A 16356-nucleotide genomic window follows, 5' to 3' on the forward strand; every position below is an offset into this window, starting at 1 on the left:
AGTTAAGCAAGCGCTTAATCACCCCAGTTTAAGCAGTATTCGCACTCCGAGCCTAGTCAGATTTACCAGGAAACAAGGCCTGTTGGTCTCCATGGGATTTACTTCCCAACAGATACGGTCGGATTGCTACCGTCAAACGGCGTAACTATGCGTGCTGCGTCCTGGCCGTTGGTGACTCGGAAGAAACTGACTGGCTAAGGAAGAACTGCAGGTTTGGAATAAAAGCGTATCATCAGTGATTTTTGAGAACCACACCGCGGTATACTAAGGAGGAGGGTACTAAACCAGAAACGCCCTGGCTTCCCTAGATAGACAGAAAGACAGATGTTGGAATAACATAGTAAGAGGTACAACCCCAGGTGTACCGATTTTTCGCAATGGCCTGCTATATTACCCTAAGAGCTGTGATTAAAAAGGCACGACTCAAGCACAAAATTAAGCACCTTTAAATCTTATCGATTTCCAAAGGGCAGATATAAGCAAATGCTTAACTTTCCCCGTGAAATCAGTGGGACTTACAAGCGCTTAAATTTGCCTGGATGATGTCCACCAGTCGTCCTCCAGAGAACTTCCTGTGGTCGAAATTCTAGACAGCATGGGGCTGGTTTTCGATCTCTCTGGAGGAGGGCAGAGAACCACACACATATATCACCAGCCAGCAGCAACCGTATCCAGTTGTGATCTGAGGAGTCTCTGCATAACATCACATCTCCTCGTGAATGAGATTCCTTGTTTTCTCGGCCCAGCTCAGCGAGCTAAACAGCCAGCTAAACAGTTAGACAGGCAGCCAGAGGAACTACAATTAGGATGGACAGGGTGGGGGGAGGATAGGGAGGCATAAAACCAACTTTTTTTAAAAAAGGTAATTTTATGGCTGAGTTTTTGTTTTAACCTCTGTGTAGATACAAGAACCTAATTGTCTGTGAAACTAGAGGCATATTTTCAGTAGACTCTAGAGAAAAAAAGAGGCCATGTTTGCTTTCAAGAAGAGGGAGGGAAAGGACTCTTCTTCTTCTTCGAATAGATATAGCACGGATTTTTAATTCGTCTTCCTTTCACAGACAACAATACCGGTTTTGAAAGGCGGATACAATTTGGGTTTTGTGAAGGTCCCTTTCTGCCCCCTCCCGGCCCAGCTGTCCATATGGAATACGGCATGTGCAACGTGGCTCACAATGGCACCAACTGACAGGCGGAACAAAACCCGAGGTAGTTCCCCCTGACTCGGGGATGCTCTGCTCATTCCAGATACGCCAATTGATGAATTGCATTTAAACACACGCACACCCCCCACACCCCGAGAAGAACAAGGGAAAGAAGAAGAGAGAGGGAAGGGAAAGCGTTCTCTCCCCCCTCTCTGTCCCTTCCGTGGCTTTCTTTTCTTTCCCCCACCCCAACTTAATATGCACGCCTCTAACATCCTCAACTCCCAGCCTCCCTTATTGTGCCGTTTTGTGATGGGTACTGTATATTGTGCAAAGATAGACTACCCCAAACTCCCGCGCCACCACCGGCGTGTGAAATGGAAGGCCACTGGGGGTTAGGGCCACACAAGACTTCGCCAGCTTGATAGACTTAGTAGAGACCGGAGAGACAGCAGCTCCCCGCACTCCACACGCACGCGCGCACGCGCACAAACACAACGCCCCTGCTCTGGATGGAAGGTTTGCTTTTGAAAAGAGGGGAAAAGAGAGCTTTTCACTGGGACGGTGCGCTTGAATGTGAACCACGATAGATCAGCCCTAAATATTGGGTTTCTAGGAGTCCAGTCTGAAATCGGGGCTTGAAGCAGGCATGCAACTTGGTGCAAGCAAGTCGGACAGAAGGAGCAGGTGAGCTCCTATAAAGACCCTCCCTAGCAGGGGAAAAGGCTCCTTCCTCCCCCCCCCCACCCCGAAAAGCAAACTCAGCTTCGAGGGACAAGCTGCCAGCCCACCGGAGGCAGTTTCGACGGCCCCAATCCCAAATGGGCTGCCCCACAGAGAAGGCTGCAGCTGGTCCACGGCCGGACTGCTCTTTTGCGAGAGACTAGCAGAGAAGCCACCCCAGAAAAGGAGGCAGATTTTCTGCTTTGGCCTCAGAGTTGGCGGCGGGCCCTCGAGTGCAGCAGTCGAAGGCTCAATCCCCAGCCTCTCCGAGAGGCGAGCGAAGGCTGCAGCAGAAAGAGATCTCGGCGCCAGATAATTGTGTTTGCTTTGGATGCGGAGTTGAAACGTGGCCAGCTCTGGCGGAGGCTCCACGGGGACCGCTCTCCGTGCCCAGGGTGCCCCTTCTCTGGATCCACTTGTTTGCTGAGCTTCGGGAAAGAGCTACAGTCTCCGACATGGCGCAGCATTGACATGTGAAAGTGCTTTCGACGGGCCTGATTTCAAATCGCATTCTTCGGGCAAAGCAGACAAGCGGCCCGGATAACCTGTCAGCTAACGCTTTCAGCTTGTATCAAGCACCACCCGATCCGAATTAAGTCCCCATCTCTCTTTCTTCCTTCCGGATACGAAATGGACGTGCTCACGGTCTCCTCTTAAGAGGAAGGTCTTTGGGGTCTTAAAACGTCTCCACCAGGCGCGCTTCACCTCATTAAGCGGCTCCAAACAATTCCCACTCTCTAAATGTCTAAAATGTCTTTCCCTGCCCAGGAGGGGAGCAGAAAAACCACACCTTAGTGAGGTTCAGATGCCCCCCAAAAGAAGACCCTGAAGCAGCCCGCGGTTCCGTCTGCGTGGACGTGTGAGCACTGGCCTTCCTCGCCAAAGTCGCAAAGACCTGGCGAGAAGTCGCGGAAGGGAACCTCGCGGCGGGACTCCCAGTTTCGAAGTAACCAACCTCAACGCAGCTGAGAAAGTAAACGCCATTGAATTGCTATTAGAATCAAAAGCTTCTCATCTTGAAGGAGCACTCTTACATTTAAATGAGGCTGCGGGAGGATGGGGGGGAGGGGCAGAGGGGAGGCTGATTTTTCATTTCCACCCGTCACTTTATCTCCTTATTAGTATCTCAAGTAGATAAACTTGAGCAGGCAGAAGGCAAAGAGGACGAGATTATATTCAGCTTCAGCTTGAAGAAAGTTTGGGCCGGGGGTGGGGAGGGAGGGAGGGAGGCCCCGTTCCTGTCTCTGTCCTCGTCCTCAAGAGTTCTAAAACTCCGAGTCCTCCTCCGGCTGCGGCGCACAAGCCCCGGGCCAACTTCGCTCGCAAGGCGCTTAGGCCTCCTCCCGCAGCCCCTTCCAGGATCCAAACCGGAGACCCACCCGCTTCCCTCTCTGCTGTGTCTTCCAGTAGGAGCCCCTTCCTCAGAGTTTGTTTCAGCGTTACTAACAAAAGAAAAAGAAAAACGAGAGAGGCTAACTTAATGTTTAACCACAACAAAAGCGTTCCGTTTAATGTGAATTTAAAACAAAACAAAACACAGCAGTCTGATTAAAATTCTTATAAAAGTCTCAAAATCTCCTAGTTTTCTGTTCGGATTTGTACATGTATATTTATATGGATACTTTTTCATTCCGTATGTGTGTATACATACATATATACACGCGCGCTCCTCCCCCCCCCTGCCACGGGGAGGGAATTTCCTATCCAATCAGAAACAAACCAAAAATAAAGGCCGGCTTGAATTTATGTCAACAATCACTAAATAGGTTTACCGTTAAATAAAATAAAAGTAGAAGTGCTAATAGTGGCCAGAATTTTATACATGACCATAAATATCTCTGCATAAATGAGAAATAACGTTCTATTTTTAAATTACTCGCTCCTTGGTTAATATACAGCTGACAACAGCTTCTACGGCACACAAACATACTTTACAAAAACCACAAAAGCGTTCAGTTTTTAATCGTTTTTTATTGTTTTTTTAAAATCTGTAGTTGTAGGTAGACAGGACCACTAGCAACGGCGTATTCCCCCCCCCCTTGTAAACATGGCGCACAAAACGACCAAAATAATGAAAACTGACCCCCGCCCCCAAATAAGGAAACCCCCTCCCCACCCCAGCCTCGGAATCTCAGTCTTGACCCGTCCACACGCGCGCGCGCGCGCACCCTCCTCCCCCAGCCGGACTGATTTGGAATCCTTCTCCTTGGAGTCTCTGTGGCTCTAGAGAGAGTTCACCAAGTCCACTGCTGGGCTTGTACCAAGTGGTGCGCTGAGGGGTACTGGGGGTTGCTGGCCGAGCTGTACTGGGCATTGTATTGCATGTGCTGGAGAGACTGGGCGCTGTAGGCTGAAAAGGGGATCCCCGCCTGGAAGGTGGCGGCAGCCAAGTCCTGTGCCTTGAGCGTGTGGCACGGCTTGCCGTCCCTGACTAAGACGGGCACGGCTACCCGGCGCGGGGAGGGGAGAGGAGTCACTTCCATACCTTTCTCGGCCCGGGCCCGCTTCATCTTGTAGCGATGGTTCTGGAACCAGATCTTCACCTGCGTCGGGGTGAGGCGGATCAGGCTGGCCAGGTGCTCCCGCTCCGGCGCCGACAGGTACCGCTGCTGCCTGAAGCGCCTCTCCAGCTCGTAAGTCTGCGCCTTGGAGAAAAGCACCCGCCGTTTCCGTTTCTTGCCGGAGTCGCCGTTGCTCGAAGTTTCCTTGTCGTTGTCCGGAGACTCGTCCGCCGAAGGCTCCGGAGATTTGGACGCCGAGTCCTGTTGGGAGTTGCTGGATGCCAAGCCGTGCACTGAGGGGAAGTCACAAAAGAAGCAGATCAGAAGAAAGCCGGCCGGCCGGCTAGGCAGACAGGCGAGCAGGATCGGGCAGGATCGCAGGATCCCCCCCCTCACCCTCTTGGTGACCCGCCGGGCGCTGCTCCTTCTCAACTTTCCAACCCGGAGAAAGGAAAGTGACGGGGGTCCTTTGCAACCCGTTTTGGGACGCCCACCCTCATCCTCAATAAGAAATGAGCCTCTGGGTCTCCAAAGGGAGGTTCACCAAGACTAAACGTACAACAAATTGCAACGGAGAAACCCCAGTTTAGTTCTGCATATATGTGACAGCTAAGTGCCTAACAGCCCTTTGGATTAAGCGTGTGTTGTTGGAAACATCTCTATCTGATGCGTGTTTGTCACAGCCACACATTCTCCTTCCCCATGTCAGGTATAGGCGACTGTGCGTTTTAATCTTCTTTCCCTCTCGGAAAATTACAAACACAAATAGAAAGCACAGAGGCAAAACAAGGTGACTATATATGCCATGTTAATAAATCTGTTAGGAAACACAGTACAGAAATAGTAAGAGATAAGGATTTGTAGATATAGACAGACCATGGTCACCATAAAAATCTTGGCGCAATCCACAGCGGTCTTGCGTAGCTCCCAATCATTTTAATGCAGTCTTGCGCAGGAGAATATCCCGCTGGAGCCCCCCGCCCCCGCTTTTTACAACGTTTGGACTTTGGTCTCTTCCTTTAACAAACAAACAAAACGGACTTCTTTCTGGGCTACGTGGATTGATTTTTAAAGGATAATTCAACAAGCCATTCTTTGATCCAGCACAGCCAATGGGACGGTTTACAAACGTCTAAAGCAAAGCCATCCAAAATTTCCCCACAAAGCATACTCTGTTGGTTAGAGAAGTAGAAAGAAGGATTCAGGGGAAACGGGAGTGTGTGTGTGTGTGTGTGTGTGTGTGTGTGTGTGTGTGTGTGTGTGAAGAAACACGGCTGGGTGGCTGGGAGAATTTTGGAAGGCACATTTTAAAATCTTTTCAGACTGGAGTTTTATTCTTTCTCAAACAAGGATTGAAAGCCATTATTTTGACTCGGTTCAGGTAATTAAAGAACCCAGATCTCCCATTTGTTCCCGTCACTTCCAAGAAGAAGTTAAAACACGCACGACACACAACAGCAAAAGGAGGACTTTGGCGAGGGGAGAGTAGCGGAGGAGAAGCCGCACGGCCTCATCCGGGCTCCTGGCGAGGGCGAGAGACTCACAAAGAGAGGGGTCCCCAGTGTAAGTTTGGCTACTTACAGGAATACTGGATGCTCTCGGTGGTGGCGAGCCAACGCGTGTAGGGATTATCGGTATTGTCGTAAAAGGGGTTCTTCAGAGGTAGCGTCTGAACAGTGTCCAAGGCGGTTGTCCCCAAAACCCCGGGCTTTTTGGGGGGTTCCGGCCCCTCCGCCTCTTCGTCGCCCCCTTCCGCGATGGATCCGTCTTCGTCATTGGTGTCAGGCAAGTCCAAGATGTCCTTTACAGAAAAGCCGGTCTTTGTGTTGGTCAGAGACATATTCCGGGCAAATCTGAGGCAGGAAACTTTGAAGGACCAGATTGTCAATCCTCTTGCTTCGCCAAACATACACCGGTTGTGGGGGGGGAAGGTGGGGGGGAGAGAAGAAGGAAGTGGGGGGTGTTGGGTTGGAATAAAAGAGGGGACGCGGTGGCAGCGGCGGAGGAGGCGGAGGAGGGGTGGCGGTGGTGGGAGGAGGAGGGCAAAAATCAGCGGCGGTCTTTCAGCATCTAATATCTGCGCTTTTCGGGCTTGGCTGCTAAGAGCCGCGGAGCACAAGGGGGGCAACTGGCGGGGCTTCCGCAAGACTTTGTAACTCCAGGAAAAATGCCAACGTGCCTTTACTTGAGGGTCTGCTTTAAGCACAGCGCGCTGACGGTGCCTCCTCGAAAAAAACAAGCCATTGCTGAGACGGGCAGTCCATATAAGGTTGGTCTCCGCACATGAACCTGCCGAGAGGAGGGAGAGAGAGAGAGAGACAGAGAGAGAGAGAAGGGGGGGGGGAGAGAAATGCATTAAAAACGCAAAAGGTTGGCCACGTGTGGGCGGGTCTTAGGAGTCAAGTGGATGAAGACAGTGTTTGCAGATGTGAAATTGCGGGGTTTTTTTGGGAGGGGGGAAGCGAGCCTCCACCATTGGTGCTGTAGCACATGATGAGTGGTATAAACGTGTCAATTAATTACAAAGATGGGGAGGGCCTTTTCTCCACAGTATTTACATACAAAGGAGCTGCAAGTAGCCAGATATTCCACATACTTGAAAGTACATTTTAACAAATTGCCTCTGGTTTTGTTTTTTTTAACCCCCCCCCCAACAACCATAACTACCATCTCTAACCCGATTTTGCATTAATTTCCCATTCTCGTTGCTGACATAAAGCTGCCTCTCTCTCTCTCTCTCTCTCTCTCTTTCTCTCTCTCTCTCTCTCTCTCTCTCTGTCTTCCTTCTTTCCAAGCAAGCTAGAAAAATGACTGTTTTACAGTGGCTTGAGCTAAATCCGCCACTTTTAGAAGAAGAAAGTGCAAAGAAAAGACAGACATGGGGAATCTATTCAAATAAGTGGTTACCTAAACAAGATGTTGTTGGGATGGCAAGAGCCCAACTTATGTAAACCTCCTAGGTCAATATTTTGGTTGAGGCTTAAGGATGAGTGCTAGAAATTAAACAGCAAGTAATTGATTCCAGTTTGCTCCGAAATCAGCTAAACTGGCAATAAAGAGGGTAATTCAGCTCCTAGATAGAGTCGAACGATTTTTTGGTGTTTTCTTTTTTTACTGTATTTGCACATGACTAATTTATTTCACTCTTCCGTTTTCTGGAGAGATTACTTGTGCGTTTAACAAGGCATACCGCTGTAAAAGCCAGAGCTAGCCTTTTTTAAAAAACAAAGAAACAAAAACAAAACCAATTCTGTTTTAAACTGGAATTTTTGAGAACCGTCCCCCCCCCCCGCTTGAGCACGCATTTCAAAGGCATTCTTTAAAAAAGGGAAACCAATGAATTTTACGTCTTTTAAAATAGCACCTAAATTCTCTCATGTATGTGCCCAGAATACGATGCTTCTGCTTATTCAGACAGTATTAAATAGCCTATCTTAGGGACACTGAAAGGACAATAAACCTTGTGGATGGGAAAATTCCCAGCATTTTCTGTCTTCACTTGAACCAAACTCCCCCCCCCCGCTGCTGACTCTCCCCTCCCCCTCCGTTCTCCCCTTCCCCCCCCCACTTGGTTTGGTCCCCAGAGGTTCACGGCTCGTAGCCTTTTCTTGGGACTCTCCCCCCTCCCCTCCTTTTAAAGAGTGAACTCTCTGTCCCTCGCTCTACGGCTGGAGGCGGAATACAGCAGCATTGTTTATCTCCGAGGGAATCTGGGTGGGGTTGCGGGGGCGGCGGCGATGCGGACGGCAACATTTCGGGCACAGCAGAACTCGGTGGATGGGATCCTCCTGGGGTCTTCAAAGCCGGCTTGGGGGAAGGATGGTTTTCAAAAGGGGAATCAAACAGGACTGCCCCCCACCCAGTAAAAACCGCTTCTCCCCAAAGCCCCCTGACACTTGCGGAGACGATCAAGATGCGATAGTTGTCAGAGTTTCTCAACCGCTTGGAACTGGGACTTGGAAACTGGGAGGCGGTGGTCTGGGTGTGTTTGTGCTGGAGCGTGAGGTGGGCGATCCCCGAAGACCTTCCGAAGCAATTAATGGTGGTTTATCAGTTTATATCTCCCTGTCCCATCCCCCCCCCCCGCCTCCCATCTAGTATGTGATGTGGATGACAATGGTTCGGTTTCGGGTTTTTTTTTTATAAAAAAGCTAGTCCCTGAGCGCATCCTGGGTGGTCGGACCGGGGCAAACACAAATACAAACCGATTGCTAAGCTGCGGACAATGGGCGAAATGTAGACAAATGTCCGGCTTCTGTTGGAAGCCTTTGTCCTAGACCAGGTTTTGCATTTATTTCACTGGCGAAATAATACATGATTGACGCCCTCTTTCAATGTGTTCTAACTGTTTGGAATAAATCTGAGGTTGTTCCTAGTTGTCATGGCATTCAACGTCTTTCAATGGACTATCTCTTCATTCATTTCGGAATCTTGCCACAATATTAAGGAAAGCCCCTTCATGTGGATGCGACCGAGCTCCTCTCCTTTTACTCGACTAAAAAATAAAAAATACACATTATGTATATGTGCGTGCGTGTATCTCTCTGTGTGCGGGGGTCGATTCAAGGAAGCACTAAATTTTAAAATGATACGCATAGTTTTTTATTGCATATACTGAGAAGGGGGGAAAGCGATGAAAAGCCGGCATTTGACATGCATGCAGGAATTATTCAAGTTAATAGTAAACGTGTCTATAAAGTGACCCCCTCGCATTTTAAAACACATGAGCTAACTTGAGATAATGCACTCAAGTAATTTAAGGCAGCAAGGCAATCCAGTGATTATGAAGGGAAGGATTAAGCAGCAAATGTAGTAAAGACATGAATTATAAATTTTACTTGGGTGAGATGAGGGGAACCTTCATTGTTCTTCCGGGTTGTTATGTAATTTTTTGAGGTTTGGGCGGGCGTAAGGGGGTGGGGAGTACCCGTCTCTTTGGATCCAGGCCAAGGCGGCAAGACCCGCAGTTAAAGAACAAGATTTTTCAAAAATGTTAGCAGCACAGTTAACAGCAACAAACCCCACCGAGGACAAGCAAAATATTGTAACTTCCCCTCCAGTTCCTGTTCCCTTCTCTTGAAGACAAAGCTTGTGATGGGGTGGAGAGAGGTGAGGAGGTGGAGACAGAGGACCTACTGCTGCTCTCCTCCTCCTCCTCCTGTGGGCCCTTCCTGCGGTTGGGAAATGGTTTTCCCGCCCTGTGTCGTCCTTGTTCGTGCTTGCTTTTAGGTGAGGGTGGAAGTGCCCACCTGGACCCTAGCCGTGCCTGGACAGCGAACAAAAAGGCAGCGCGTTTTCTTTAAAACCCGGATAAAAGTCTCACTTGTTGAATTGTATCAATAAAGACCTCCCGGCAGAGTTACACTCTGGAGCACACGCTTCCCATGTGATGGGCTCGGGGCAGATTCGCTCCCTCCGGCCACCTGATAAGCAAATATTTTCCTAAGGGAAAATCAGGGCTCCCGCAGAACATTAATCAGCCGCCCTTCGAACGGCGATGACAATAGGCCATTGAGAAGCACACACACACACACACACACACACACACACACACACACACACTGAGCGACACAGCTGGACTGTGACCAGCTATTCTCCTTTGTACACAAAAGACCTGCAATAAGTCATAATTTCTATTCCCATCAGCACCACTTCGCCCTCCCCGTTCCGAAATCAATCTATAGAACTTACTTACAAGTTTGCCTTACATACGGAGTTCCCACAAGAACAAAGGAATCGCTTAGTAGGAAGGAAACCCCCCCCCTTTTTGTTAAATATTTTCACCCCAAAACTTCTCTCTTTCTCCCCTCGGCCCCACGGGAACCTTCGAGTGGAGAGGGAACGTGAGGTGGGGGCGGGGGCCACAGCCCTGGGGGACTTCGCGCGGGGGGGGGGGTTCCTCTCCTATCTTTCCACTTCTGTCTACTGTCTGGTAAGGAGAGAGAGGACACGCTACATTCCGGCCTAAAGGGGTGAAATGCAGCCAGCGTCGCAGAGAAAGATCTCTGCCCAGTCTGTCGCCGGTGGGAAAAGCCACTCGGAGAGACGGAGGCAGGCTAGGGGCGAAGCAGAGAAAAGACGTCCACGACCAGGGCGTCCCAGGTCTGGTTGGATTTGTCCTGAGGGTGCGACAGATTTTTAGCCACTACGGTGAAAGGCCGCTAGACCTTCTGAAATAGGACTTCATATTCCTAGAGATTATTCTTCCCTTTCAAAAGGGGCCTCGACTTTTTCTCTGACCTCCTTTTAGTGGGCCGTAAATGGCCCTCATCAGACCCCCTGCTTGGTCGTTTCCACCAGCCAGTTGCCCAGGCCTTCCTTCTTCTCGTGGGCTGGTTTGTCCCACAGATTGGCGTCCCAACCAAGCTATTGGCTTGCGTTATGCAGAAGGGCATTTAGCCTGCCTGCCTGTCTGTCTGTGCTGAGAAGCGGTGCTCTTAAACACCTGCCAGAGAAACCGATCTGGAACGTCAGAATATGGAGATTCTTCTCCAGGCTACATTCGCGTGTTTTGTTCTGTTTCCCTTCACGGTTCCTCGTATGCGAGGTCTAATGGACTGGCCAGGGTGGTTCAGGGTGATGATGACATTAATCGACATTCGTAGGAAGAACTGCATGCAATGAACCGGGGCTCTTGGGACCTTCTTGAAATGCCTCTGCAGATATTACGGAGGGCTGAAATCTGGTTGTAGCATTGTCTCGTTGTTCGCTAGTCGAGAAAACTCCTAGGGAATAGCGTGCCTCAGATGAGCGCTCACTTATTGAACCTCCCTCAACGACAGCAATACAAATAAATCTGGCAATGGAGGTGGGGCAGACCCGCGGTTGTGGCTTCTGGAGACCCAGGGCGAATCGAGTGGCGATTCTGTCCGCCCATCAGTTTGAGACTCCTGGAAGGCTCCTCCACCCAGAGACTACGGAACCCTAAGCCCTGGAATTAAAGGATGGAGGGGGTTATTTGAACAATTGAACAAGAGGCTGAAAAGGAGAGGTGCGTGTACACAGCGTAAGTGCTTGTACTTCAGCACAAGTGCCCTCTAGGAGCGAGGAAGTGTTTACCTGTTTACTTTTACAGGTAGCTCAAACACCAGGCAGCCGCCTGCTCACTGATTTCTGCAGAGGTCTTCACCACCCTTCCAGCTTAGAGGAAGTATTCAGCTTCCGAAAAGGGGATTTAAACAACAGCAACAGCAACAACACACGGGAGCCAACAGTTTGCAGGGCATAAGAGCAGGGAAAGAGGCCCTCTTAGCCACCACACTCATGTAAATTGCTTGTGCACTTCTAACATCGAGGGCTTACAGCTCAAGGAGGGCTTGCTGAAGGAAGCCGCCCCACCGCCAGGAGAACTCAAGGTTCTTCAGCAGCGGGAGAACTACGGTGAATTCGGAGGCAGGACTCGAAGGTTTGCAATGCAGGTATTTGCTCTTAAAACCAGGAATCTGAAGACACGAAACTTATAACATACCATTCGATTTGTTAAAGTGGTTGGTCCTGAAGTTTAGTCCTCAATGAACACTGCACTTTAGGATCAATTCCTAGTCAAGATTTATAGCAACAGCGACGTGATGCTGTTTGGTATATATGTCTCTGCAACGATTACAGTTAAATTCCAGCCAGGGGTCACTATGCAGTCTAATAAGCCTCACACCCTGCAGGATGTGGGGAAAAGATGCTGCAGGCAGCCAGATGCGCCCCCCAGGGCTGCCAACGTGAATAAAATATTGGGGGGGGGGAAGGTAAGCCCCACCCCACATAATCGAGCCCATGACGCGGCAAACGTACACCATTTCAATGGCAATGTGCACCAACTTTGTGGGCCATGGTCCCCTCAAATATTTTATGGGGGGGGGGGCAGAAGGGACCTCAGCCGCTAGGAGTTGGCTCCTATGGCTCCTCTTGGCCTTGATGCTAAAGAGCGAAAGGCATTATCTTGGTCTCCCCTTCTTCTGCTAGTGGACAGAAGCATTCTCAGCCATTAAAAAGTTCAAGGTCTTTCTACTCATCTTGCGGCATAGGATTGTTGGGCTTGATTTGTTTTTCTTTGACTGGAGGAGGAAAAGGAGTTCCCTCTTTGTGGGTGCACGTGCGCGCGCCCGAAAGACAGAGAGAAAGAGAGCGCACTGTACAGTATATAGGATTGATCTTTCACCCATCACAAAATCCCATCTCAGATAACAGCCTTCAAGTGGATTAGTTTATTGTTTGATTAGAGCAAAGGTGCAAGCAAAATGTTCTTATTCGCTCTGTGCAGACAAAAACACACCACACCTTTAACGCTTCTTGTGAAGATTAGTTGGAGGCAAACACAAAGCCTTGGTTGTGGGAATGGCGTGTTTTATCTCAGGATAGGGTATAGTGTCAGGATAGGGTATACTTAAAATCAATAGGAAAATATACATAACAGGTAATATGTAAGTCAACCTACTTATGATTATTGTTTTCAAGTGATTCACTTCCGCAACACACCCTGAAAACAATGAAGTCGCGTAAGCCTTTGTTTTAAAAGTGTATTGTAGGGACAGGGCTGGGGGGAGAGATTGGTAATTAATGAGTGCCATCTTTTGAAGCTGATAATAAAGCGTCATTTGACAAATGCAAGGCACAAGAACCACCCCTAAGTAGACAACTTACAATTGCATTTGACTGCAGACCACCCTGTCCTTTTGCTGATGTGCGCGTGTCCGAACATTTTAAAACGGCCAGATTTATCTCTTGACGAAAAAGCATTTTTTCTGGTTTTATTTGCCCAAAAGCAATGTGCAAAAGCTACTGACGTCAGAAAAGATAACAATAGCAAAAGTAGTATACTCTAAAAGAAATATTCTGAAAGTAGAAAGCTTGGATGGAATTGTTTTGGTAGTACAGAGGAGACTCCTGGAGTGAGGAATTTCTGGTTTTGGAATAAGCCACCAATTAAGCTCGCTTAACTCCGGTTGAGAAAGTTCTGAGCTGTCAATGGGGTGGAATTGCCTTCACCTTACTAGAAGAACAACACAAATATTTCCACAGTTCTAGGAAGGGAGGAAAAGAGCCACTAATCGCTACACTGTCAGGATGGGTTATCCCCCGAACGCTCTGAAAAAGCAATCTGTTCCTTGTCATCCGCATAGTAGAGGAAAAAAGAAAAAAGAAAAAAGAAATTGTGTTCAGGATCTCTACATCTAAATGAGCTTTTTATTATGATGGTTATTATGAATTTTTCGCCCCCTGCAGCCCTCGCTTTGATAACAAGCTTTCCCCAATTCTTTCGGAAAATCTCCCAAGGTCATAAATTGTAATAGACGTCATGGATTTTTCTTTCCTGCAGGCTAATCGGTTATTTACGGGCTGAGAGAAAGCCAGAGGGCACGTGTTAGGACTTTGATAAAGCGACTTTAATGAGGTTTTCACAGAAATACCCAAATAATCTAATATAATATAATAAATTAAGTTGTTCCACCAACTACATAAGCAACCAACATAAGTCTTGGCGTTACCATATAATTCCACGGGGGCTGTAGAAATCGGACTCGTCTTTCCGCTGTAAATATTATTTTCTGCAAAAGCTAAGTCTAGCCTCCGGGCATCCTTTCGGTTCCAGACTATTATGAGGGTTTTATTTGTAAACTAAAAGCTTCCTTCCCTCCAGCCAATCAGCTTTATTCGTTCGCGTCTCTCTAATGATTAAGCGTGCCTCAATGAGATTAAACATTGTCAGCTTGCCTTCAGAGCTGTCTCTGCACAGATCCATCCCTTTGCTTTTGATAAGAACAATTTGAATAGAAGAGATTTCTCGTTCTTTAGGCAACACAGAACTGAAAGCACTAGGCTATCAGAATTAACTTTGTATGTCCTCTACATGTAGTTCGAATGCGGGTGAGTAGGGGGACAGGGGAAGCCAGTCACTCAAAATTCACTCATATTTGAAGCGATTTTACGAGCGATATTCAATTTATACACTCTCACGAGTTCTCTTAAGGTGAGCTCAAATAGGTAGGCATATGTGAAAATAATGATCACACCAAGCACACGAGCGAACGAAAGTTGAAAGATGGGGAACTCTTGGATTACCACATTGCAGCACCGAAATGCATCCCCTCAACGGGAGAAATGAATGAAATGAAAGGCGAGGTTTCCTTTCAAATAATAAGAAACGGGAGAAAGTCAACTAAGTGCCGGATTTCAAGCTCCGATCCCATCCGGTTGATTCTCAACTATTTCTGATACTATGGCGAACTCTGCTGACTCCCTCGAGAAGTGTCTCTCCCCACGCTCCTTTTCCCTAACAGTTCCTTTTTCGTTCCTAGTAAAATAATCTGCGTTTGAGAAAGGGACCGGAGCAGACGGTCTGTCCCAGCCAGGAAGGATCCCTACGCTCAGCTCCCTAAGAGAAGCCAGGCGAAACCGACCAATAGAGCTCAACGTTGCTGCATAGAGTACCAAGGGGTCTCAGAGAAAACGGCAGGGAGCTGAGCGGCGGCCAGACTTGTCAGGAAGCAGCGCGGAGGGCGCGCGCATCCGTCCGCAGGGGCGCGTGCACCCCAGGCAGGTAAACGTGGGTCTTGCTTCCCCGCGAGACTCTGCCGGAGGGGCGGAGAAAGGAGGGAGCTCTCCTCCGCGCGCGCCTGCTCTCCCCTTCGCGGCCAGCCGGCTGCTAGAGAAAACTCTCTCTTCTCTCAGACGGAGCATCTCCCTTCGGGCTGCAAGCCGCCTCTTGCCCCTCCCTCCCTCCCTCCCCTCGCACCTGGTCTTCCCTTGGCCAGGTGAGGAAGCCCCAGGGAGCCAAGAGCTTCTTTCGAGCCAGGCTCTCCGCTGGCTCAGCTCCTTCAGAGGCGGCGGCAGCACCACCTGCCCCGAAGCGAGGGCATGGCCCTTGGCTCCCCCCCCCCCACCTTCCTCCAAACCACAGCCGCCTTTACGCGACCCCCCGCGGCCACTTCACTTCAAAGGGTCGCTTGACTTTTCTCCCCAGGCGAAGCGCCTCCGTGGCCCCGAGGCGAGCCCAGGTCTCTTCACTTTCCGGCGCCAAAGTTGTTCGGCCAGGTAACAGACTTGCCCGCGCCCCGCTCCACACAAAACACCCCCGGACCTCGGTCCTCCCCGTCCCGACTGGACTTGCTGCGTTCGGGCAGCTGCCGCGGCGCACAGGCCTCCCCTCCCCTCTCCCTTCCTTTCCAGAAAGCGGAGCGCCTCACCTGGTGGCGGGGTGTGCGCGCCTCTGGCCCGCGGTTTCCCTGCCTGGCTGGCCAACCGGGCGCGAGAGATGGCTTGGATGGGCGCGAGAGAGGCGAGGCGGAGGTCAGGAAAGGCTCCGCCAGCCGAGGCGAGGAACTGCTGGGAGCGCGGGCTGGCTCGCGCGCGCGAGGAGGATGCAGATGCGAGTGACTGTGTGTGTGCGTGTGTGCGTGTTTGTCCAAGCGGAGGCTGGCTGCTGCTGGTGGGCTTTATATAGACACCCCAGAAGCCTGGACTCCTTCCTTCCTCCCTCTGCGCTCCCTCACAATGTCTCAAATCAGCCAGCAGCTCTTGACGAGCCGGGTTAGCTGCCCCCCCCCCCCCTGCGCTCTCTCTCTCTCTCTCTCTCTCTCTCTCTCTCTCTCTCTCTCTCCTCAGCGACGCGATCTTGTTTGCTTTGCTTCCCGCTCTATGACGTGGGACAAAATATTGGCCATATGTTCATCGGTAATAAATTGGTGCGAAGCGCAAACACAACTGTTCCTGGATGGCTCTCTCTCATCTGCCTCCCCCACGGCTCTGCTCCTGAGCAGATGGACCTACACGCCGCGCCGCCAGACCTGTCCAGCCCCGCTCTCGCCCTCCTTCTCCGCCGCAGCCCCTCGCTCAGATCCCGCCGGATCTGAAGGTCTAGGAACCACAACTACCGCGGGACCCTTTCAGGCTTTCTCTGCCTCCTCCCCGCTTCTCTGGCGCAACCACCCCCTAAACTTGGAGGTTTTTCAGGCTTGCCCGCTGATCACTGCCCAAATTCCACCCCCGCCGCCTCT

At 50.1% G+C, this 16356-nt stretch overlaps 1 protein-coding gene across 1 annotated transcript; it reads right to left on the minus strand.

Annotated features, from left to right (window-relative positions):
- Nucleotides 1-3990: 3990 nt before the first annotated feature.
- On the minus strand, nt 3991-15876 carry NKX2-2 (NK2 homeobox 2). The gene is made up of 3 exons (XM_077933553.1): nt 15547-15876; nt 5951-6658; nt 3991-4662 (listed from the first exon to the last, which is right to left on the minus strand). The coding sequence occupies exons 2-3, from the start codon at nt 6276-6278 to the stop codon at nt 4103-4105; spliced, it is 888 nt and encodes a 295-aa protein (XP_077789679.1). The 5' UTR covers nt 6279-6658; nt 15547-15876; the 3' UTR covers nt 3991-4102.
- Nucleotides 15877-16356: the final 480 nt, after the last annotated feature.

This window comes from Podarcis muralis, chromosome 8 (genome assembly GCF_964188315.1).
Source record: "Podarcis muralis chromosome 8, rPodMur119.hap1.1, whole genome shotgun sequence".
NCBI classification, from domain to species: Eukaryota; Metazoa; Chordata; class Lepidosauria; order Squamata; family Lacertidae; genus Podarcis; species Podarcis muralis.